Source organism: Sciurus vulgaris, assembly GCF_902686455.1.
Source record: "Sciurus vulgaris genome assembly, chromosome: 11".
NCBI classification, from domain to species: Eukaryota; Metazoa; Chordata; class Mammalia; order Rodentia; family Sciuridae; genus Sciurus; species Sciurus vulgaris.
The window spans coordinates 1335827-1361170 of NC_136472.1; the positions used below are offsets into that span (position 1 = coordinate 1335827).

At 52.4% G+C, this 25344-nt stretch overlaps 2 protein-coding genes across 2 annotated transcripts in view; both read right to left on the reverse strand.

Annotated features, from left to right (window-relative positions):
• The window catches only part of LOC306640593 (uncharacterized protein), a gene marked incomplete at both ends in the record, with an annotated part of 89875 nt that extends 72348 nt beyond the window's left edge, over positions 1 to 17527 (reverse strand). The window contains one exon of the mRNA XM_079104948.1: positions 17328 to 17527. Coding sequence (XP_078961074.1) covers positions 17328 to 17527 — 200 coding nt within the window. The remainder of the gene's footprint in view (positions 1 to 17327) is intronic.
• The window catches only part of IFITM10 (interferon induced transmembrane protein 10), a 289205-nt gene that overhangs the window by 138990 nt on the left and 124871 nt on the right, over positions 1 to 25344 (reverse strand). The gene's annotated exons all lie outside the window — the stretch shown is intronic.

Genomic DNA, 25344 nt, shown 5'->3' on the forward strand with positions numbered 1-25344 from the left:
TCTTTTTGTGGCAAAAGTGGCAGAATGCTCCCATGTTTTAAAATATCACCTTTAAACAGATCCGCTCTCCTTAATACCTTCCAAAAATACTTTAAATTCCAATTTCAGTGTGAGGGGTAATGCAAAATTTTATATATAATTTATTGACAACAGGTTACTTTATCCAGCTATGAAACATCAAGTACACAAATAAATACCTACCAAATTTGTTATTTCCATAAATACCTACCAAATTTGTTATTTCCATACAAATCTGAGGCTTTTGCTACAACTAATTTTAGTATGGAGAGCACCAACTTGGGAACATCCTCTCCGAAGCTTTACATTTAACTAAGTTTAACTTTAAAAATACAATTTAGGATCCAGAGTGTATGGCAACAATAATCACAGGTCTGAGTGGATTAACAGAAATCAAAGGATGACCTTAAATCTCTTATACATTTAGCAAACAGTGTTAATGATCAGGAATTGACCGAGTCAAAGCAAACAGATGTAAGACAGGTCTTCAAAGGACAGTGTGGCCCTTCTGTGTCAGATACATGTATAAAAGACAGCACTTGTTGGTTATCTTGCCCATAAACTTACACAAACTTTCATTGATAAACTTTCACGTAACACTTAGGCGAGGCTTAGACAGATAGTTCTCAGATGCCTACATATACCTAGTCACATATATTTAGGGGGTCAACTATATTGTTATAACCTAAGTATCAGTTGTTTGTTTAGCCAGTTACAAAGTAATCCTTTAAGACTTTAAAACAGGTACAAACCCCAATTCCTTTAAGACTTACTTCTCCCAAGTAATAAAACTTAACAAATACAAGAAAATTATCTCAACAGATCAGATTAGATCAATGTTTCAGACTTTGCTTCATATCAGTACATTAAAGTTCAAATAACTGTGCTAATTATAGCCAATTTAATCACAAATGCAAACTTTTTGAGATTTACCTTCCACAAACCTTCAGCGACGTACTTAAACATCCACAACTTCTTTACGTCCTTAGTTTTGCCCTCTTTCATCTTAGACTTTAGCCCAAGACTGTTACTTCACCAGACAAAATACTGTCTCATCCAGAAACATTTCTTCCAATTTTCCACACTAACATATATTTCCATACCTCTAACTTTCTTTTATCTTTTCTAGTTTTGGACCCTTTCTTAAATTCATATTCTGAAACAGACCTTATGAATGTCATCTGTGCACTTAATTGACACAACACATCTCATCCCAGGAGAGGGTTGTACAGTTCCGCATATACAAATAAACTGTGCCTTAATCTTTTTTCTCCCGGGTCGCATTCAAGGGGTTGGAGCACAGGATATTTCTGAGCCTGATCTGTCTCCGTTATCATTGTCATAGTGCCATCAACTTAAGTGAGTCCCCGCTGTCACTTGTACCCAGAGGCTCCTTTGGGGCCTTTCTCTTATACTAGGCCTATTGATATGTGTGGAGGAGGCCCTTCCATCCTTTTCTTCAGCCTTCCTTGAGATCCTTTGCAGAGGCTGCCTACAAGACACAGGTTGGCCTTAGTTTCTGTGTTTTTCTTTCCTGGGTGAGTTATTTATTCTGCCAGTCTCCCCAGGCATTTAGTTGATGGGATACTATTATAGCAAGAGCTGCTTTGCCCCGGTGATGAATATCACATGACCAAATGGGGTGTCCTGTCAGATCTTCAGAGGGGACACTACTTCTGTCCCCAGGTCATAACCTGACAGTGCTGGATCCTACTGCCACATCCTTTGTGGCCAGCAGCCTCCACAGCCCCACCTCCCCGCCAGGGGCAGAAGGGGCTGGAAGGCAGGGCAGAGGCCAGGTTCTCTTTGGCCATTTTTCTACAGCACGGGCAGCTTTTCTGGGATGTCCCCCCCCCAGTTTAGGGCTGGCTTCCTTGACCCACAGTGAGATGATCTATGGCTGCCTGAGGCCAGGCTGAGAAACAGTGCTGGGAGTGCCAGAGCTGGGGTTAAAAGGTTGAAATACTTTTACCCTTTCTGGTGCCTGCTGTCCTTGCACACCAGGGCAGTGCCTTTGCACCTTCAACTTAGTTCCTGACTGTTCAGACCCTCATCATGCAACTGCATCAATGCCCGTACACACGGAATCTCTATCATGTAGTTTACCCTGCCAGACCAACTTCAATGTCAAGATTGTACAAAAAGGGAACAGAGAGAGACCACCAGAGGGGAGCCCCAAACCATGGCTGACAGATGGGAACCTTTAAATTGACCAGCCAAGATCTTTCCCAGGAGACTACCTATAGGATCAATGCAGTACTGGCCATGCCTTAAAAGGGGCAATAACAGATACTAACAAGCCAGACAACCAGAGGGAATTCCTAAGCCCCAGGCCAACAAACTGATGAGAACCTAGAACAGATCAGAAGGCAGTACATATCCATAGGTTCTAGTCCCACTTAACCGTGACTCCTATACCACTGGAGCCACAGATATCCCCAGAAAGAGGGGCCAGGTGCGTGGAATCAAGGGTTGGCATGCACAATAGGGGACTTACCAAATGGCCAAGAGTGTCTTGACTTCCCTGAGTTCAGTTTCCTTTTTCTCAAAGTGGGCCAACTGATGGAGCAATTTGTGTGCTTCAGGGAGAGAAGGCAGGAGTTCCCTGAAGCGAAAGGTGTTCGGCAGCTGCTGGGACGGTCCCTCTGTCCCTCCTTTACTCCCAGGAACCGCTCCTCTGGTTCAGCCCGAGGCAGACTAACAGCGTCTCCCAATTTCTCCAGTGGTCGGCTCTCAACAAACTCACCAGCCACCTTGTGTCCTCAGCAGGGAAGTGGGGTCTCTTGGAGGGCCAGACCTGCCCGAGAAGCTGGAGCGCGGGCTGCTCTTGGGTCCCCTCTGGGGTGCCACGTTTGTTGCTGAAAGCTTGGTCCTTGTCCCTGATGCCAAACGAATAATGAGGAACGGTTTTGAGAAAAAGGAAAAAGAAGGTTTCTTGCTTTGCTAGCAAAGGAGAAGCACAGGGACTCCTGTCCAGAGGCTGTGATTCTGCCCACCAGCAGGAGCAGGTGGCTTTTAACGAGGCGATTCAGAGGGAATAAGATCAGAGGAGAGATCAGGGAGGAGAAGATGAGGGAAAAGAAGATCAGGTAAGTTTCAAAGTGACAAGGGAGAAAATCAAAGCATCAAGTGAACCCTGTTATATTAAGAGCACAGGGATGCATGGGGATTCACACCATGGCCAACAGGTCAGCTGAGCTGCAGCACCTGCAGAGGGGCCGACAGACAGGCTTCGAGTAAACAGCCCCAGGAGGGAGGAACCCTGGATAAAGACCCTACCAGGTAGACCAGACCCAGATGCCCCAAATAGGTCATCTAAAATACTTGTTGGTAATAGTGGACCATTTAACCATTGGGTAGATGTCATCCCCCTGCCCAGCGCCACTGCCAACAACATGGCCAAGGTCTTGTTGGAATCCGTAATCTCTTGATTTGGTTTGATGGAGAATATAGATTCAGCGAGTGGAAGCCATTTCACCATTATTAGAAAACTATGAAAACCTTAAATATAAGGTGGGGGTATCACCCCTGGCACCCTCCCTCCCAGGAAAGGAGAAGAGAAAGAAGCCAACTCTTGAGAGACAAAGCCCTAGGCTGGTATGGGAGAGCAGACTCCTGGGACTGAGCACCTGCCCAGCGCTCTCCTCTGAATGAGAACCACCCTGGAGGGATGGAGGCTGTCCCCAGGTGAACTGCTACCTGGTTGCCATATTCAGGAAAACAACAGGTTTCCAACCTTTGAGCGGAAGGATCGATTTCCTAAGAATTACGCGTCAGGTCCTCTTCTGCTTGACCATCCCTTGGGTTCCAGCCCTGGTGCAGAGGCCAGCTCTGGAATTCCCTGCACACCCACATCGACCAGCTGACCACAGCCTGATCCAGGTTTTGGGGAAAACCAGTGCGAAGGGCCCTGCCAAGTCCTGCTCAGGACTGACACAGCCGTTTGGACCACAGATCAAGGGTGGACTCTCGACAGGAGTGAAGGAGCCTGAGCTAACAGGAGAAGCAATGGAGCTCAGTCCACCATGCAGATCCCTCCACAATAACCTTTAATGATGCTCATGGTGCCGTGGAGAACCGCATCCTGTGAGGTGGTCATTAGTGTAACCCAGTCCTCCTCCCTCTGCTTGTTACATTTGATGCCTGTCAGATGCTCCCTGTGGCAGTTTGTGTATGGGCCCCTCACAATCTAAAACCTAAGCCTGACCTTAATGAGGGGTCTCCTTTTCAGGTTCTTACCTGCGCTCCTTATTACTAACCTTAGACAACCCTCGGGACTATGTAGCTCTCACTGTTCTGCTGCCTTGTGGCTGGGAGCAGATGTCATAGGAAGAGGTCCTGTTGGACTCGTAACTCTCAGGCTGGCCGTTGCCCAAGGGGTCATCCCTGAAGTCTAATGATGATGCCACCAGTGTTACTGTAATGGATGAAGAATCCAGCACAGCTCTTCAACTAGAAATCGAGTTCAGTGAGGCAAACGCCTGGATGGAAGGGGTTAGATGTTCTGTTCACTCATTTAATAAAAGCAATGGGTACTGAGCTCAACAGGGAGGCTGGGGGCCTCAAGAGGTCCTGTTCCCACCTGGCTGGATCTCAGACCCCATGACATGAGCTGTATGAGATCCCTCTTTCAGGAAAACACAGCTTGTGGAAATGAATCTTGCAAGACCCTATCACTGTTGTTCTGGGCACTTAGGGTCCAAGGCAAGAGCCCCCAAGACCGTCTGACCTCCTTCCCTTGGAACCAGTTACATATCATGCCTCTCTAGGTGTGTTGGGGGGGCAGTTGGTTTTCCTTGGAAATATATCTGGATGCAATGGAAGCCAGTTCGTGGAGGAGATGTCTGATCACATGTCGCTTGCCAAGCTGGAGCAGGCGTCTGGTGGTACTGTGGAAGCCAGTGCTTGGGACCTGACCCACCAATTCAAGAGGAGCCTGCTCTCTGGTTGCACTGGCTGTCCCTTTCACCCTGGATTTCTCGAATCTCATCAATCTCAGTTCCCTAGGAAGGAGAGGGATCTCTCTTCCCCAGGTCATCTGACCCCCATATTTATATAGATTTCATTGGATTCTCCAGGGGTTCTTAGTGGAGTCAAAGCCAGGAGTCAGATAGCAGCAGATTTGGAGTCAATTCTCTTGGTGTTCTATGATAAATAAAAATGTGCATTGGATTAATTACATTTATTATAATCCACAAAGGATAATTAATTATATCAGAGACGCTCTCAAGGACATTGCATAAAAATTAGATGCTACTAGTATCACATGGAAAGAATTAATCTCATCTATTATTATTCCACTAATGGTTGCTTTGGGAGTCACAACTACAGTTATATCACTCCATGCATGAGGTTTTAGTCAATGACATAGAGACAGCTCTTACCAAACAAACACATCTCATACCAAAACAATCCTCCTGGCTGGGCGGGGTGCTGCATGCCTGCAATCCTAGTGGCTTGGGAGGCTGAGGCAGGAGGATCACGAGTTCAAAGACAACCTCAGCAACTTAGCAAGCTCTAAGCAAATTAGCAAGACCCTCTTTCTAAATAAAAAATAAAAAAGGGTCAGGAATGTGGCATAGTGGTTAAGAACCCGTGGGTTCAATCTCTTCTACCAAAAATGAACACACAAACAAACAAATAATAATCCTCCTGTATTAGATACAGTTGAACATGAATGCAAAAGGTATTATCCAAATTTGAAGAAAATAATTTATATGGATCACAAAAAATGGGGAAATCATAAGATTTATGTTTTCATTTCTATCAAAGTTGAACCTGTAATGCATCACAGGCATGTTTACTGTAACTGAAGAATCATGTGGCCAGAATGGAGCCATCTTAAGTTAGGGAACCATGTGGCCAGAATGGAGCCATCTTAAGTTAGGGAACCATGTGGCCAGAATGGAGCCATCTTAAGTTAGGGAACCATGTGGCCAGAATGGAGCCATCTTAAGTTAGGGAACCACGTGGCCAGAATGGAGCCACCTTAAGTTAGGGAACCATGTGGCCAGAATGGAGCCATCTTAAGTTAGGGAACCTTGTGGCCAGAATGGAGCCATTTGTAAATTCCCTAATAGGTTTCTAGACACAACTGTGACTGGGCATTTTCTGTGCTCCCACCCCATTTAAAATCAGCTAATCCCATAGATTGTACCCCTGACCTCTTCCTATTAGGAGTGAGGGGTGTGATGTGCTGACAGATCTGGCTCCATGGGAATGTTATAGGCCAGACTATGGCGGAAATGACTGGATAGACTCCATTTTGTTCTGAGACTCCATGTGATGTAGGAAATAAATTTCTCCCAAGGGAACACCCCACCTCTGTACCCATCATCAGTTACTTAGTGTGACATGGTTAGCAATACAAAATGACAATTCTTATGTGATGAAAATTGCTCTCTTTTGATTCCTATTGCTCCTAAACAATGTACCATGTGAACGGTGATTGTGTGGATGTTAGCAACCATTCTTCAGTTTGTACCTAGGTGAGGGTCATTTTGACCCACTTCCCCCTCTGCTGATGATCTCATGATGTTAGTTTGTAATTTTGAATCATAGCAACAGACACTTATGATTGATGTGATTTTTGGTATAAGAACCCCTACAACCCTGTGGTTGGGGCTGCTCTCCCAACAGCCATTTTTTGGGGCATTGTGTGAGACAATGGCCGGCTTCATAAAGACTCTCAAGTTTGGACTTCTCAGTGGTGCTTGGTCTGTTCTTAAGTCGCGCCCCATAACAAGGGGCAGCACTCGTTAGGGATAAGTATTGGCAGACTGTCCCCCCAGGTGTGCTTGCTCCAGATCCCTTTTTGGGTGCGACCTTCTGCAGAAGGACACTTGTACCTTGCCCACCCACTTCTGAGCACAGGTCTGACTTCTAGTGCAACCGGGATTCCTGACAAGTGACAGGTAGACGGATGGAAGATGATAGGTATGTGGAAAGATAGATAGATGGTGTTTCTGGGACTTTCTTTGGGTGTGGGAACTGGTCCCCTGGGCCCGTGGGGAGGGAAACAACAGCCGAGGCTTCATTGACCCCTGAGGGGTGCAGGCCCTGATTGGCTGGTGAAGTACAGTGTCCAGGGTTGGCAGCTGTTCAAAGCTGGTGTCCAGTCAACCCTGGAATCGTGGGGCCCTAGCAGGGCCCTCCTTTCCCTGCAGGAACAGGCTGCAGTGCCTTGGGCACTGGCTTCCGCAGAGGCTGTGGTACCGGCCCCTCCCCGGTTGCCCTCCCTGCCAATCAGCAGGCTCGGATGCCCCCAGGGATCCAGTCCTGTCTGGACCCACAGGCCTGGGCTTTTCTGCCGGTGAAGACGGAGCTGCTTCTCAGCAGCCCGTCGGGTCCCCAGGCCACCTGCCCCTCTTTCTGCCACTGCTGGTGGTGCCAGGGACACTTGCCCTCCCCACTACCTGCCACCCACCTGCCCTTCCCACTCTGGGCCCCTGCTCCCTGCTGGCCCTGCTGCCAGAGCATTCCCGACCCTTTGGTTGGAGGGTGCTTCTGGACCAGCAGGCAGTACCCGTGGGCTGCAGAGTTGGCGGACGCAGCCTGTCCCTGTCCAGGAGGCTCCCCCATGACATCCAGGTCCCTCCTCTATCACAGGGGTCAGGGAACTGTGGGCCACGCACATAAGCCCGCCGTGCTCTCCTGTTAGTAGTTTGAGGAGGCGGTGGTGACAGACTAGGTGCCCTTGGCACCATCTGTGGTGCCCATGCTGCCCGCTTTGCAGACAAAGCTCTGCTGGAACGGCTGGGCCTTCTTGGGCAGGGTCCGAGCAGTTTTTGCACAATGGCAGATGGAGCAGTTGCCGCGGAGGCCAGAGGACCTGCAAGCGTGCACCCCACTTCTTGTTCGTGCCCTCTCTGCATCTCGTCACCTGTGACTGGCTGGACCCAGGAAGGCCTGTTGTGGTGCAGCTGCTCCATTTGCCCCGGGCAGCCAGGTGCACTGAGGGCCATGCCCATGGCCTTCCCCGGGGCTCAGGGTGCCCAGGGTGGGGCCTCACACCACCCGCAGGAGCAGTGGGCAGCAGCAAATCCACTGGGGGCGCTCCCGAGAGGAGGGATGCCAAGGATGAGTCCAAAAGGAGCATCAGGAATCCACTCGCACTGAAGGGTGAGGAGGGGCTTTATTTAAAGGAAGTGGGGGGGAGGCTCAGGAGGGAAGGACCCTCAAGACAGATGGCGGGGGGCATCGAGATTCAACAGTTTTAACATACATACAGGGTGGAGACGCCGTCAGGGAGGAGGTTGCACAGCTCCTTTTCTGGACGAAATTCCATGGTCAGATGGTGGGTAGTAGGGGACGTGCCTCTCACAGTCCTGGGTGCTGCCCCTGATCCAAACACGGCTGCTTCTGTACTCCAGCACTGTGGGACGTGGAGGACTGCTGGAGCCACTGGACTGTGAGGCAGAGCTCAGATCTTGCACTGGCAGCACACAGGGACACAGCAGCTGGACTGGCAGCAGCTGGACCCACAGCCTGAGGAGCAGCAGGGTTTGCAGCAACTGGACTTGCAGCCCCCACAGGAGCCACAGCCCCCCTTGCAGCCCCCACAGGAGCCACAGCTGGAGCAGGAGCAGGCTGGCACGCAGCAGCACACGGGCTTGCAGCAGCACACGGGCTTGCAGCAGCACACAGGCACACAGCAGCTGGAGCCACAGCCCCCACAGCTGGAGCCACAGCCTCCAGAGCAGCCACAGCAGCCCATGGTTCTGGTGGTGGAGGTGGAGTGGGTGAGAGGAGCAGGTGGAGAGGGAGGAGTGTGGGGTGCAGCTCCTGAGCCGGGCCTTTATGTACCTGCTCGGGGTCAGGTGTGGGCTGGGCACCTGGCCACTTCGTGGTTCCTGTTTGTGCCAGGGTCCAGGCAATCTCCTCACACTGTGTTTTCTAATGACTTTGTTTCCACTGAGCTTTTCCTGAAGGTGCAGTCAGGTCTCCTGGGGATGCCGCTCCTCTGAGATTTATAGGGGTTCAATTTCAATTTACTACGTATGGGTTCCCAGTTTCCCCAGCACCGTTTGTTAAAGAGGCTATCTTTTCTCCAATGTATGCTTAGGATGGCCTCTTTGTCTAGTATGAGGTGACTGTATTTATGTGGGTGTGTCTCTGTGTCTTCTATTCTGTTCCCTTGGTCTTCAATTCTGTTCTCGTGCTACCACACTGTTTTCGTTACTGTAGCTCTGTAGTATAATTTAAGGTCCAGTATTGTGATGCCTCTTGCATTACTTTTATTGCTGGGGATTGCTTTGACTATTCAGGGCCATTTATTTTTCCAAATAAATTTCATGACCAGTTTTTCTGTTTCTATAGAGAACATCATTGAAATTTTAATGGGAATTGCATTAAAGCTGTATAGCACTGTTGGTGATGTGGCCATTTTGACAGTATTAATTTTGCCTACCCAAGAACATGGAAGGTTTTTCTATTTTCTAAGTAATTTCTTAAGAATTTTTGCATCTATGCTTATCAAGGATATTGGGTTGAAGTTTTCTTTCCTGGATGTGTCTTTGTCTGGTTTGGATATCAGGGTGATGCTGGCTTCATAGAGGACTTTGGCTGTGTTCCCTCCTTTTTTATTTCATGGGATAATTTGAGGAGGATTGGTATTAGTTCTTCTTTAAAGATCTGGTAGAACTTGGCTGAAAGTCTATCAAGTCCTGGATTTTTCTCTGTTGAAAGGCTTTTTATAGCTGCTTAAGTTTCATTGCTTGAAATCAATCTATTTTAAGTTTTCTATATCCTCCTGGTCAATGTCTCTAGGAATTTGTCCATATCCTGAAGGTTTTCTAGCTAATTGGAGTATAAATTTTCAAGATAGTTTCTGATGAGCCTTGTGGTGATATTTCCATTTTCATCTCGGACTTTGATAATTTAAGTTCTTTCTCTTTCTTTTGGCTTGTTTAGCTAAGGACTTATTAATTTTGTTTATCCTTTCAAAAAACTTTTTGTTTCCTTGATCCTTTGTATTGCATTTTAATCTCAATTTCATTGATTTTGGCTGTGATTTTAATTATTTTCTTTCTTCTTCTGATTTTGGTGTTGAATTGTTCTTTTTTGAGGGCTTTGAGGTATAATGTTAAATTATTTATTTGTTATTCTTCTCTTCTTTAAATGTATGAGCTCAATTATATGGGCTTTCCTCTAAGAACTTCCCTCAGAGCAACATCCACAGACCTTTTCAAAAATTTTTTTGAGACTGGGTCTTGCTGAGTTGCTTAGGTCCTTGCTAAGTTGCTAAGGCTAGCTTGAACTCATGATCCTCCTGCCTCAGGCTCCTGAGCCACTGGGATTACAGGTGTGTACCACCACACCTGGTCAACCTCTGTCTTTTGACTGAAGAGTTTAGACTATTTACATTCAACATTATTACTGAGAGATTATTTTATTTCCTGCTGTTTTATTTCTAATGTTTCAATCAAACTTAATTCTTCTTTCATTGAGTATTCTAGTGTAATTCCTCCCTATGCTGGTTTTCATTTTCATTTTAACTTTTTATTGAATAGGTTCTGTGGTATAGGCTTTGTAGTTATGAATTCTTTGAGCTTCTATTTGTCATGGAAGGTTTGTATTTCATCTTAAATTCTGAAGCTGATTTTGCTGGATATAGTATTATTAGTTGGTATTCATTTTCTTTCAGAGCTTGGTATATGTTATTAAAGGCCCTCCTGGCTTTTTTGCCTGCAAATTTGATGAGTCATTTTTCTCTTGCAGGTTTTAAAATTCTATCCTTATTCTGTATGTTAGGCATTTTCACAATAATGTGTCTTGGAGTGGATCTGTTTTGGATATTTAGTGTCTTTAAGGTTTTGGAAAAATTTCAGAACTATTTCATTGAAAAGAGTGCATTCCTTTCGCTTTGTTTCAGAGCTTCATCTACCCCAGTGATTCTCAAATTTGGCCTTTTTGTTATTCCAGATTTCTTGAATATTCTGTTCAAGTTCTCTTAACATCTTTTATGATAGTAGACTTTATTTTCAAGATTATATACTTTGTCTTTGGGTCATGACACTCTGTCTTCGAAGTGGTCTAATCTATGGGCGGTGCTTTCAGCTGAATTTTTAAATTGGTTTCTGTTTGAGGATTCCTGCTTGACTCCTTCACAGAATCTCTCTCTCTTTGTTGAAGTCATCTTTCATTTTCTGCATTTTCTCTCTGATTTCACTCCCTACATCTTCTTTCGGCCAATAGAACAGATTAGCTATGAACTTTCTAAAGTTCTTCTCTGACATTTCCCCCACTGTGCTGTCAATGGGGTCAGTTGCTGAAGCATTATGGGCTGTTTGGCATGGTTTGTGCCCGCACTTTTCCAACTGTTCGTATGTCTACACATCTATCTCTGTAGTTCTGCCTTCTTCTTTTAATCCAATTACTACTTTGCTCACTTCTTTAAGAGCCTGGGCTGGGTGAAGATGATAATGCTATTTAAGTCAATGTGTGACCTCTGCTGATCCCTGTCTCTGCTTAGAGAGGTGCCACTCAGCCCCATTTATCATGACCACTCAGAGCCAAGCCTCATGCTCCTCACCCCTACGAGAAGCAAAAGACTTGTTGCAGTTGTTCTCTGTGGTCCCTCAGATTCAGGTATAAATGTATAATACAGTTCTAGAATAGGTCAAATAATTAGTTGTGAAATTTAGTAAACTTACTGTAACCTTAAGGAAGGGCTTAAAGGGGAGAGGAAGAAAGATCGGGCCAAAAGGAAGGGGAAAATGAGACGGAAGGAACCCCCTCACCCCCATGCTCACCATGAACAGGGGAACCCTGGGCTGGGGGCACCTGTGCCAGTCAGGAAGCGCGCCCAGCCCCGCCAGCCTCTGCGACCCAGCAAGGCGGGAAGCGCGGCTAGTGGTGGTCCTTCCAGAAGTTCTCTCTGGCTGGGCTCTTGAGGAGGCGGCACAGGGCCTTCCCTCTGGTTTGACTCGCGGCTCTCTGGGTGTGGGGCAATGCCATGGGATTTGAGGGGTGACTGGCCGCCGGTGGCTCCACAGGTGGCTGTGGACGCTGGCTCAGCTTTCTCTTCGCGATTTCGTTTTGCGCCCTTTGTGCTCTGAGGGTCTGCGTTACTGTCACACTTTGGATTTTCCTGACTTTCCCAGTGTTTCTCAGTGGGGGAGCCTGAGACGTTTTTGGCCTCCTTCTCTCTCTGCTGCCCCTCCCTGTCCCCATCCCTGGGTTTGGATCAGGGCACTGGGTTTTGTTTCCTACTCGGGGACCCTGTCTTCTGGGCTTTCCAGATCCCAGACTTTGTGACATTGAGTCCTGTCACCCACCCCTCGGTTCTGCTCTTCCTTGGTGCCTCCTCTGAGTTTCGAGGGCTCTGGCTGTCTCCCGCCGTCGCCCTCCTCTGACGAGACGTTTGGATGCCCGGCAGTTCAGAGTTGCTCTGTGTGATCGGTCCAGGCAGAGTGGGGTCTGGCTCTGGACTTGATCACCAGCCGCCCCGCCCAGGGGCTGCAGAACATGGGGTCCCTCGGCAGCCGCAGCAGGTCTCAGGATGCCCCGTAGACCTAGGGCTACGGATTCAAGACTCTGAGCTTTGAATCCCCCAGGTCCGCCAGGGAAGGTGGGAGTGGCCAGCCCCTTCCTCCCCACGGTGCTCAGAGGCAGGTGCCTGGCCTCCTGGGCTCCTGACAAGCATCTGGGAGCACCATGCGTGGACCCTCTGCCACCTCATGGCATATGGCTGCCAGTCACACTCCACCATAGGAAACTGGGCCCTCTGCGCCTCCTCTGGGCAGATCAGAGAACCTTGCTTGGAAGACAGGAAGCCAAGGCAGCACCACCCCAGAGATCTCCTACAGCCACAGCCAGTGCCAGGGTCTGTTCTGGGCATGCCCGAGCGGAGAAGCCGAACTGTGATTATGTGCACATGTGTGCATGTGTGATGTGTGCGCTCTATATGTTGGTGTATGTATTGTGATCTGTGTACATGCACGCACGTGAGCATATGAGTGCATGTGTGTGTGCATGCATATGTACATGCAGGTGTGTGTGTGCATTTTGCATGAACACACCTACATGTTGGCCTAGGTGATCTGGGGGCTGGTTAAGCAGTTCCTTCGAGGCTGGCTCCTCATCTGCTGCTGAACTTTGAAGTCCACAGGTCAGGCAGAGGAAGTCACAGGAGGTGCCAGTGTGAGGCAGAGTCCAGGAGAATGGAATGGAGCTTGTGTGCACTTTAGTTGTCTCTGACCTTGGTGTCCAGCGTGTCCTGCAGAAGCCAGTGTCCTCCTGAAGGAGCTGGTGCACACACTGGCCCAGGGGCAGGGGAGCTGAAGCAATCCCAGGAGAACCAGAGCAGCTGTAGGCCAGGCTGCAGCTCCATGCACAGCAGCAGCAGTGTGTGGCTGCCAGCTGATGCCCCTCCAGCGGTCACGGCTGCCTCTAGGAAAGGGATTCAGGCACGCTTGGTCTGGAAGTGGACATGACACAGAGCCAGCTCATGTCCCTTTCCAGTCTGAACCGCGTGCCCGCATCAGCCACATTGCCTTTCGCTCTTCGGTGGCTCTCGCACGTTCTGCTAGTTTTCTCTGCCTTTCAGCCTGGGTCTTCTGTTGATGGCACTGGGCCCTTGGTTCCTCCGCCATGGGTCCCTCTTCTGAAGAGCAGTCAGGAGGGCTTTGCGCCCGTGCTCTGGGTTCCTGGAGTTCTCTGGGTCTTTCTCAGGACTTCAGAGCCTCTCACATCAGCTCTTTTCATCTCCTGTCCCTTCTCCTTCCCTTAAAGCCCTTAGGTTCTGAATCTCAGCGAGCTCAACCACCCACGCGGGGTCTGGGAACCTCTACATCCTGCATCAGGTCTGGCCCCAGGCTCCTTGCCCATCTGTGTGCTGCGCCCTTTCTTGGTGAAAGCAGGGCTTGGTGTCCGGGGAAACGAGCCCTGGGCACCTCGTGAGGCCTGGGGCCTCTCCTCCCACAGCGGTGGGAACCTGCTGGGCTCCTGGAGGTGGAGTGTGGCGGCCCGGCTGTGCCTGAGGTCTGCGCTGGCAGGCTCCTGTGCACTGGGTGGTTCCTGCAGAAGCTCTGGCCCCTGTGAGCTGCGATGCTCTCCTGTCTCTCCAATTCTGCTGCCTCCCCAAAGGACCTAAGAATAGCTGCTTTTCAGTTTGTTGGGCTTCTCTCCTGTGCATGGCTGGAACTCCGATTCTCAGCCTCCTGCATGGAAGGTTTGCCCCCCACAGCACTGGCAGAGCCACTGGACCCCACCCAACCTCCCCTTGTGCTTGAGGGACCTTCCCGACTGGGAAAGCCAGCCTATAAACTGTGGACCCTCAGGGTCTGTGCAGCTCCTAGGCCTTCAGACTGGACCACTTGCAACCTTTATCTTGAAATGCAGTGTTAGAGGGTGACACATTTCCAGTGGGAACCACACTGAGATTTGGTGAGATTCTTTAATATTGAAAAGCATGCTGGGTATGTACGGACTATTCCAAGAACAACTACTAGTACCACACAGATCTGAAATTTGAGATATTCACAACACCACGAAATCCATTCTATAAAGTAGAATTGAACAGTTTTATATATTTATAGAATTAAGCAACCATCACTACCATCTAGTTCCAGAACATTTTCATCACCCCCAAGAGAAGCTCCAGAGACATGGGAACATAAATTCGTACAGCCAAAAAATTAAAACTGGAGCTACAGTGGGATCCCCTGCGCTCCCGCTGGGGACGCTTCCGATGTGTGGTTTTGCTTGGGTTTACGAGGCTCATCCAGTTGCAACGTGTGGGACCTCGTTCCTGGGGGCGCCCCCTGGCACTGCGCTGCGGGCTGAACCGCATTTGCCGGTCCCTTTGTCATTTCAGGGGTATTGGCACGTGTCCGCTCCTTGGCACCGGCAGGCAATGGTGCACAGTCGGATGAGTGTTTTCCAGTCTGTTGCGCGCACGCTCAGGGCTGTCACTGGGTCTGGGCAGCTAGCTAGCGTTTGAGGACAAAACACATGCGCGCCAACATGGAGATCCCCAAATGAAGTGGCTGCGTGGCTTTCCCGCCCATCAGCCGCACGCACGGTTGGCCTGATCTCCCTGTGTCCTCTCGCACCTGTTTGTTCTTTTGATAGAGGCCTCGCAGTGGATCTCTGTGGTTTGGTTGCGTTTTCCTGGGCACTACCGGGCGGTGCTGTGAGCCTCTTGTCTGTCTTCCTTGGAGGAACGCCTGCTCGAATCCTTTGAGGCTTCGAAGTGGGTTGTCTTACTTTCTAGTGGTCGGAGTTCTCTCTTCTGGATGCCAGTTCCTTATCGACTGTGGTTTGAAAACAGTCTTGCCCCATCTGCCGGTTTTTCCTTCTCTTGATTGAGCCCCTGGAGGAACGGAAGCTTTGGTCTTTGGTGGAGTTCTGTTAACCTGTTTTTCTCTTTTCTCTTGGGCTTCTTGGTGTCATGTCTAAGAACCGCTTTTTAAACCAAGGTCACAAAGCTGCATCTGGTTCTATACTGGTCACTGACCCATTTAGAGATTTTTCTGGTTTTGTTCTGTTGCTTTGCTTTGTGGTTCGGGGCTGGGTCTGAGCTGGTTCTTGGGCATTTTGGCATCTGGCTGTCTCAACCTTTTTCCTTGGCAATGTTCTACTCTTCCCACTGGATGGCTTTGCTGGAAAGCACTTTCCTGGGGTTGTAAGACTCTGCCACTCCCATCATGTTGCTTCTGTGGTGGTTACTGTGGCTGTGCAGTATTCTTTTCAGTGACTTTTGTAGGTTTAAGTGCCCAAGACTTGTGCTTCAATTACATTTGTTCCTAGGCATTTTATTCTTTCAGATGGAATTATTTTATTTTCTTTCGTTATTACAAGGGATTGAACCCAGGGGTGCTTAACCACTGAGCCACATCCACGGGTCTTTTTATTTTTTGGTCTTGCTAAGTTGCTGAGGCTGGCCTTGAATTTGTGCTCCTCCTGCCTCAGTCTGAGTTGCTGGGGTCACAGGCCCATGGATGAGATAGCTTTCTGAAGGTCTTTCTGGGTGGTTCGCTGCTGGTGTATGGAGTGCAGCTGATTTTTGCACACTGTCTCTGCTCCCTGTGGGCTGCCCTCCTGTCAGCACTGCTGGGTGTGAGTGCTGTGGGATTTGGGTGCAAGGGCCATCTGTGTGCATGGTACCACTGCTTCCCCCCAGCCCAGGTGCCTCTGTTGCCCTTTCTTGTCCTCAGCTTCAGTGTCATGCTGTGAAGCAGTGATGAACGTGGATGTCCTTCTCCTAGTCCACATCCTTGGGGAGACCCCAGCTTTTGTGACCGAGCATGCCCCTTCAGGGTGAGGAGGCTCCCCCTGTTCCTCCCAGCCTCGATCCACACTGTGGAGTCTGCAGGTGGAGGAGGCAGGTCTGACTGCTCCTAGGCGGGAGGTGTAGCCTGCTCCTGCCTGTGTGCCAGCCCTGGCTCCCAGAGCAGCACACGTGCTGTCCTTGCCCTGCAGAGCACCTTGGAACACCAGTCATCTCGTCTCCCTTCTCCTCTCCTGGGTTTGACCCTGGGGCTTGTCTGGGCAAGAGCCTGCCCATCAGACCCCTTGCTAGGCACTACAACAAAAGCCCTCCTCCCCTGGACAGACCCTTGATGGGGAAGCAGTGGCAGGTGACTGAAGCCCACTGAGGCTCAGCAGGGTGCCCTGGCACTAACCCAGATGCACAGCCACCCACCCGCTCCTGCACACCCAGTGGTTCCCTCACTGATGAATGCCGCAGATGCTCAAGGTCGACTGCAGCCTGGCACTGAGGTGGCTGCAGTGAGCTGCAGGAGCAGCCATCTATTAGGAGGGAGATGGGGGACCAGGACCACTTTGCCAGAGGGACCAAGGCTTGAAGGAAAGAGGCAAAATAAGAACAAGGTGAGTACAAGGAGAATTTATTCAGGGGAGCACTCAGACCCAGGCAGGGTCTTCACAGGCAGGTTACGAGAGACACCCATCCACAAAAGCTACTGCAAGTCTCCTGCAGGCACAGGAGAGAAAGGATCTGTACATCCCGTGGATGATCAAAACAGGGATTCAGCCACCTCCCTGTCCTTGGCTGTTTCTAGGTACAGACTGGCCCAGCTGCAGCAGGGCAAACGAGCTGGGTGGGACGATGGGGGTACCTGAGAATGGAATTGGCATGGCAGTGATTCATCGCTTCTCTCAAGAGTTGTAGAAGGAAGCCCTGAGCTGGAAGACTCTGGAGGTCGAGTACCTGAAGAGGGTTTGCTTTGGGGTTCAGGAAACAGCCAGACTTCTTGTGAGGCGCGGCTCATTGGAGCAGTTTGAGGTCTATGACCAGAGCTCAGATCTTGCACTGGCAGCACACCGGGACACAGCAGCTGGACTGGCAGCAGCAGGGTTTGCAGCAGCTGGACTTGCAGCCCCCACAGGAGCCACAGCTGGAGCAGGAGCAGGCTGGCACGCAGCAGCACACGGGCTTGCAGCAGCACATGGGCACACAGCAGCTGGAGCCACAGCCCCCACAGCTGGAGCCACAGCCCCCACAGCTGGAGCCACAGCCTCCAGAGCAGCCACAGCAGCCCATGGTTCTGGTGGTGGAGGTGGAGTGGGTGAGAGGAGCAGGTGGAGAGGGAGGAGTGTGGGGTGGAGTTCCTGAGCCAGGACTTCATGTACCTGTCCGGGGTCAGGTGTGGGCTGGGCACCTGGCCACTCCTGGTTCCTGTTTGTGCCAGGGTCCAGGCAATCTCCTCACACTGTGTTTTCTAATGACTTTGTTTCCACTGAGCTTTTCCTGAAGGTGAGTCAGGTCTCCTGGGGATGCCGCTCCTCTGAGATCTCTGACTAGGGTCAGCAGGTGGCCCCACTTCTCCCTAGGAAGCAAGAGGAAGCAGCGATCCAGTAGTCGCCTGGCTGGCTGACCTGGGCCTCCTGGATGGTGGCCCCATCGGCACCTTCGGAAGCCGCTCTTTCACCCCGAGTCTACATGGTGCCCGGAGCCCTGGCCAGGGGACATTTCTGACGGTCCTGGGACCTGGCTTCAGCTCTCAGTTCTGCAGGGTCCTTGCTGTGCAGAGCGTGCTGGGAGACGTGGGGGCTGAGATGACCCACATCCCAGCTTTGCGGGGAGCCACTGAACCAAGCCCCTTCCCTCTATGACACGCTCTGGGCCCTTCAGACCATCATCGGTGGCCGGGTGTAGGCGGAATGCTGGACGTCCAGAGCCACCTGAAGTCCAGGTAAGCAGCAGGTTTTTCTGCCTAAGTACCACGGGAACCTCCTTTCCGGGGATGACACCTGTGCGGCCGCGCGGGAGTCGGTCGCTGCAGTCCTTCCCGGCGCCGCGTGGTGTCGCTGTGAGAGGGGCTCCTTCCGCCGCGGCGCCGGGTCCCTGGGCCGCTGGCTGCCACCCCCGCGTGCAGCTCCGCGGAGCCCGCCCCACGGGCGTCAGGACGTGCCTGGACCCGGCTGCCCTGGGTCCCATCTCCCTGGAGGCCCCCTCGCCCGCAGCGGGGGCGCCGCTGGGCCGGGTCTCAGCAGGGCTCCCTAGAGCTGGGTTAGGTCAGGCGGCATTCGGATCCGGGGCTGGAAAGAGCCATCGATTCCGCACCGGCTCCGGTATGTGTAACCGCCCTGGATGGCCACCTCCCAGCACGGGGTCCTTCTTCTCGGTCCATTGGTGGCCTGAGTGTGGAGGGGAGGGCTGCAGACATTCCTGTGCACTCTCCCCAGGCAGCGGTCCCCTTCCCGAGGGCTCTACATAGAGGCTGTGAGCATGGCCTGTGACTGGCGCTAGATGTGAGTTAAGGTCAACGTGTAATCTTTCGCTTAAAACAGGTGTGCTTTACTATTCTCTCAGCCCTCCACCTTGGGGACTACTCCTGCAGACCCGCGAGGGGCCTCCTGCCACAGCCAGGGGAGGGCAGTGAGGCCGCCCCTCCAGCCCCAGCGGTGATGCAGCCCCAAGCCAGAGATACCCCAAGCCAGGGCCATCCAGGAAAATGTCAGGCTCGGAGGAAAGCTGGAGAACAGGGTGAGCACTCAAATTAAGACGGTGGGAAAAGCAGCACAGAAAAGACAGGACAAGCACATGTGTCCATGGCCAATGGAAACCAACCCCAGAAGAATAAGGGGCGACTCCCCGAAACTCCCAGGCTGTAGAAAGGAAGCAGGGCACTGATCAGAGGCAGACCATCTGGACACAGCAGCCATCTGGACACAGCAGCCGAGCACCCGGAGCCACTCTGGCTGATGGGCTTGAACTAGACGGAATGGGGACATTTCAGGAGAAAAAGCGCAGGTGGAACATTCCTGGCAAGGGGTCTTGAAAGACCTTCTCCAGAATCTGAAGCCCCATTGTCCCAGACCCACATGGTCTTGCATATGGCTTCTCCCAAAAGTTCCTCTGATCTGAATTTTAGGGGGAAAGACAGAGGGAGAGTCGGGCAGGTTCTTCCGTGACGCTAGCTGTGTCACTCTGGCTTCAGCACCAGGGACGCTGCAGATCAAGACTGCAGAGGCACTTCACCAAGAAGCCAGACGCAGGACTTCTGCAGCCCGTCGGGAGAATCCAGCACATCGTGCATAACAAGTCACAGTCCCGCAGGGTCAATTCTAAGAAGCAAGGATGAGCCACACAAGAAAATATGCCATTGTGGCTTGTCACGGTGGCTCAGAGGACAGGGGTGTCCACAGGCCATCTTGGGAGGTGCACAGAGCTCTGGTGAAGGAAGTGGAGGGCAGATACTTTGATTTGTGCAACCATCAGATCCCAGCAGGAACATCTGCTTAAGGAACTTTAGACGCATCTCTTTAGAGCACAAAACAGACCAAGATTCCCTGCATCACTGCCGTGGGAGAAGGTGAAGCAGCGTCGTCCCACGTGCATGTGGGAAGAGGAGCAACCAGAACGGCAGAAGGAGCTGCTGGGCAGCTGGGCCTATCATCCCAGGATGGCAAGCCCCCGAGCAGCCCCCGCACCTTAGCCAGACACTGTCTCAAGACAGTGAAATGGGCTGGGGACGTAGGTCGGGGTGGAGCGCCCCGTTCATCCCCAGTGCCACACACGTGCACAAAAATGGAAATGACAGAAAGGCAAGAGAAAGAGAAAATTCAGGAATGCTCTAGAATGCCAGGCCAGTATCCAAGAATCCGTGCTGTTCTACGTGGGGAAACGAAGTGCCTGCAGCCAGGGGCGCTCCCACCTACCAGACCTGCGGAATCCGCTGGGTGAGAAGGCAGCATCCCGGGTGGGCTCCTCCCCTCCGCACGCTGCAGGTGGGCGTTACTCGTGGGCGCGGTGGCGGATCGTGCTCACCGCTTTAAAGGACCAGAGGTGCGCACTAGCGTGTCTAAAACACTAGGGTGGGTTCCTTTCCAGGAAGAAGAGGATGGCAGTCGGCTGGGGAGGGAGGGAGGCCAAGACCTCCTGTGAACAGTGAGGGCTGGTGCCAGGAAGCTCCCAGGGAAGAGAAGAGAAAGCCTCCGTGCCCGCGGGCAGCGGTGCTCCGTCCACTCTGCCTCCTGGCCAGTGCGCAGCATCCTGCCTCTGCCTGGCCACTGCCCAGCGCTGCCAGCACTACACAGTAGTAAGCAGCCGCTCTCCTCTAGGATCTCCAAGAGAGCCTTCTTCACACTTCGGGAAAGCCTCTGCTGGTGTTTCTGACTGGGCTGTCCTATTGAAGCCAGAATTAAGGACAGGTAGTTAGTGTAGAAATAGGGGATCGGGTCAAATCGAGGAAATGAAGCCATGAAGCCATCTGCCTCTGGAAGTTGGAGACTGCCCCTGGGAGAATGGAATGTCAAGGATCTCCGGAGCCCATTGATCACCAAATTTACCTGCCTTTATCAAGGACATGCCAAGCAAGGAGCTGCTAATTAATGCCCCCTGGGCCCTTGCCTGCCTGAATCACCTTGGCCCTCCCGCTGCCCATGGCTTCTCACTTAATGCAAAACCAGGCCTAGTCACGTAGGCAGGAAGGAGAGAGAAGGGGGAGAGAACTGGAGAACAAAAGAGAATTTAACCTATAAAAGATGTAGGGTGCGCTCACTTCTTGGGACTTTAGGACATCAGCCATGGCCCCCTTCTCCCTGCCGGGAGAAGTCTATTATTACCTTTAAATAAAACCTGCTTAACATGCTTGCCTTGGCTGCTTCTCTAGTGTTCAGTCTTCACCATTAGAAGGAGCAGAACTGGTCACCGGTAATCGGCGGTATCACTATGTTGGAGAGCAGCGGGTCTCAGGCACGCCTTGCCCACTTCGGGAAACCTGGGGAGCTGAGCTGGGCCACGTCTGCCACCGCAGAAGCCTCTCCACAGGGCGGAGAGAGAATGACCTGGGGCCTGCTTGGAGTCCCTAAGGATTCGCGAAGGCGGGCGCCCTGGCAGGGGACACCAGCGCCCCATACTGCAGAGGGCTGGGCTTTGGCATTTCGTGTTCGCCCGCCTTTGGGATTCCTGGGCTCGCCACCCTGTCTCAATCTTGGCACCCGTGCTGGCCTCTCCCTGGGGCACACGCTCTTTTGTGGGAGGAACCAAGATCCTCCTCCCCCACCCACTGACCTGAGGCCTCGCCTGGTGCTGGGCTCCTGGTGCTGGCCGGCCTCCAGCATGGCGGCCTTTCTCTCACATCCACGTTTGAGTTCCAGCCTCCTCTCTTCTGCTCCTTGCTCTAATCTTTCCCTCTGTCATAGGAGCTTGGATGTCCCCATATGTCCTTAGCCTCCACTCTCCCTTCTAAGCCTTAACTGGAATCTCCCAGGTCATCTGTGGCCCTGGCCGCACGCCATGTTTGAATTGCACTGGACTCAGCCTTGGTCGGCAGTTCCCTGGGCTTCCCTGGATTCACGTTGGCCAGGAGGGGCGTCCTACCTCCCTGCCTCCTTTCTCCAGGGCCGTCTGCATTGCTCAGAGCACCCGCGTTAGTGTCCCAGCTCTGGGCAGTCCTGTGCCAACCCTCCACTTACATGAGAACCAAGTGGGAACCTTGTTCTCCCTGCAGGACCTGGGGGCACAGCTGCCCACTCCAGGGGCCAGCCTGGGGTACAGCAGGTGGAGGAGTCTGCTGGATCCCTGGGCCCGTGGTCAATCCCTCAGCAGGAGGTGGAGCTGGACGGGGCCTCCTGAGCTGGCCCAGCCCCTCTGAGTGCCCCTGAGCTGTCTGCCACCACCCCTGCCAGCATGGAAATGTGGGACCCAAATCCGTCTCTCACTTCTTCCAAAGAAGGTAGGTTTTTCACTCTGTAAACTTTCATTTTTATACCAATTTAGAATGCTGACTAGGCAGAACATGAAAAAGCTTTTTAATGTCTTCAATGGCGCTGGGAAGTTGCTCAGTGGTAGAGGACGTGGCCCAGGAACCCAAGCACGACTTAATCCCCAGAACTGTGAGGAGAAGAAAAGAAGAAGTGAATTTTTTTACATTTTAATATAAGAATGCCATAAACCAAACTCACACACAAACAGGTGAAAAAAAAGGACAATAGCCAAGTTATGGAAGCAGCCCAGGTGCCCGCCCACAGATGAACACATCATGAAAAGTGGTGTCCACAGTGGCACTTTGAGCAGCCATAAAGGAGAAAAACCGAGGAATTTGCAGCAAATGGATGGAGCTGGAGAACATCCTGCTGATGAGACAAGCCAGAAAATAGAGGAAAGGCAGCGGAACCGAGGGAGGGAAGTGAGGGGCAGAAATGGGCCAAACCATGCCACGTGCGTGCGCGGGTGCCTCACAGTGGCGTTCCAGCTTAGGTGCATCTATGAATTAGTGGATGGAGGGGTGGCCAGCAGAGGAGAGGGAGGAGGGGAGGGGGAGGGAGGGGGAGGAGAGAGGAGGGAGGGAGGGGAAGAAGGGAGGAGGGAGGGGAGGAAGGGAGGAGGGAGGGGAGGAAGGGAGGAGGGAGGGGGAAGAGGGGAGGAAGGGGATGGGAAGGGAGGGGGAGAGAGGAGGAGGGAGGGGAGGAAGAGGGGGAGGGAGGGGGGAGGGAGGGGGGAGGGAGAGGGAGGGAGGGGGAGAGAGGGCTGGGGACTGAAATGGAGCAGATCCCTCTCCATCTTGTGTGCCCCGTGAAAGCGAACCCACTTTGTGCAAACCCTCATCGCACTCATAAGAACAAAAGTACCATCAGGACAGGGAATTTGTTTCTCCAGTACAGAGAACTTTTAACGCAATAGAGAGAAGTCAAGGAAATTTTTCTCGTGTACATGCAAAACTATCACCCGCACTGGTAATGAAAGAAATTAAAGCAATGAACAGGATGCCCCTCTCCAGATAGGAAACGCATGAAGATCTTAAAAATCAATGGCACTGTGCCGAAGTTGGCATGCAGTGGCCTTGGACCTCGAGCACCAGGCTGTCCTGAGTGGACGAAGGTGGACTTGTCCAGAGCGCTTCATTTACACAAGACCGTGTTCTCCAGGGAAATGGAGCTGGGTGGATGGGAAGTTCAGATGGGAGGAAGAAGTCGGGACTGCTGTGCCTGTCACTCAAGGAAGCCGAGGCGGTGACCAGGTGAATCACAGCATCCAGTCCAGTGAGGAAGCCACCAGATTTAGGAACAAGGAAGCCAGTGTTGATGAGGCAAGCGAGGACCTGCGGGCCGCGAACACACAAGCACGTCCTGAGGCATGGACACAACTCAGTGAGGCGGACCAAGGCACAGAGTGGCCCCCAGGTACATGAAGTCCCGGCTCAGGAGCTGCACCCCACACTCCTCCCTCTGCACCTGCTCCTCTCACCCACTCCACCTCCACCTCCAGAACCATGGGCTGCTGTGGCTGCTCTGGAGGCTGTGGCTCCAGCTGTGGGGGCTGTGGCTCCAGCTGTGGGGGCTGTGGCTCCAGCTGCTGTGTGCCCGTGTGCTGCTGCAAGCCCGTGTGCTGCTGCGTGCCAGCCTGCTCCTGCTCCAGCTGTGGCTCCTGTGGGGCTGCCAGTCCAGCTGCTGCAAACCCTGTTGCTCCTCAGGCTGTGGGTCCTCCTGCTGCCAATCCAGCTGCTGCCAGCCCTGCTGTGGAGAGGAGGAGAGGATGGATGAGATTGAGGGTCTCTGTGCTCTCATGGCTGTGGCATCCCTGGGGCCTGGGAATGTTTCTGTGTGAGGGCTCAGGAGGCTCAGCTGCTGTGGCAATGCCCTGCATGAGGAGGCTCTGTGCAAGCGTCCTATCAGCTTGACCCTGATCTCAGGCACACGCTCCGGGAAGGAAGGAGCTCGTGCTCCACAGCCACAGTGTTTCACCAGCTCCCTTCTCCAGTTCCTGCCCTCCTTTCAGTAACTTTGAACAGTGGACTTTCTTGAGAGCTGCACAAAGCTCCTGACATTGCACTCTGCAGTTGTGGATTGCAACTACGGAAAAGCTCCAGCGGGCAGAGGAGCAGGTCCTGGGAGGAATCTGAGCCCGTCGTGCTTCCGTGGAGGACAGACATCCTCCTGGGGCCAGTGGGGGATTCCAGCTGGGGCTCCTGGCTTCCTTCCTGTGCCCCGCGTGGCCCGTCTCTGCCCCTGTGCTGGATTCTCCCGGCCCAGGCGCTGAGCTCGGGGGCTCCTGGTTCAGCCTCCGTCCTCCACAGCCTCACCTTCACATCTCGCTCCCGCTGCGGTGACTCTGCACTTCATGCTCACAGGCCGGGGGGGGGGCACCTGGCTGTGGCCACCTGGCATCTCCAACCAAACCGTGCCTGCTGGCCGCCCTGCCCTGGCCCTGGCACCTGCCCTCTGGCCTCTCTCAGGGTGCACAGCGCTCCTGCCTCCCAGGTGCTCAGGGTGACTCTGGTGGCTCCTCTCCCCTTGGCTCCGAAACCCTCCACATCCAGTCCAGAGCAAACCCACCGGCTCCTCCTCTGGAATGTGCTTAGGATCTGAGTTTCCAGTTGCCACCCTCACTGCCACGCCTGAGCTCCAGGGCGTCAGCCCCTCCACTCAGGTCTTTCATGGGCCTGGTGAACATGACCTCCTTCTGCAGCCTTGAACTTCTCGACTCTGCCTGCTCTTCCCCTCCCTCTCCCTGGCTCTGTCTCTCTTAGGTTCAGCTTTTTGCTCTGGGTAGCTGTGGAGCCTCATGTGGCTGTAAGAAGGCATAAGGAGACTCCAGGAGCCCTTTCCCAGGCTTGCCCACAATAGCGCCCTGAGGTCAGCAAACACCACGTCCCAGCCAGGATGCTGACATTGCACCGTGAGGACGTGATCTCCACCTAGTAGCCTCCTGCAGCCCCGAGAAGCCCGCTCCAGTCCCCAGCTGCCCCCACCACCTCCCTGACCCCTGCCAACCACACACCTGTTCTCCCCTCTATACTTGGGTCACTTGGAGCACGCTGGGTAATGGCGGGGCCCCCGGGCGGGCTGAGTTCACATGGCGTAACTCCCCGAGACGCCCCAGGTTGCCTGCATCTGTAGCTGATCTTCTTGCCA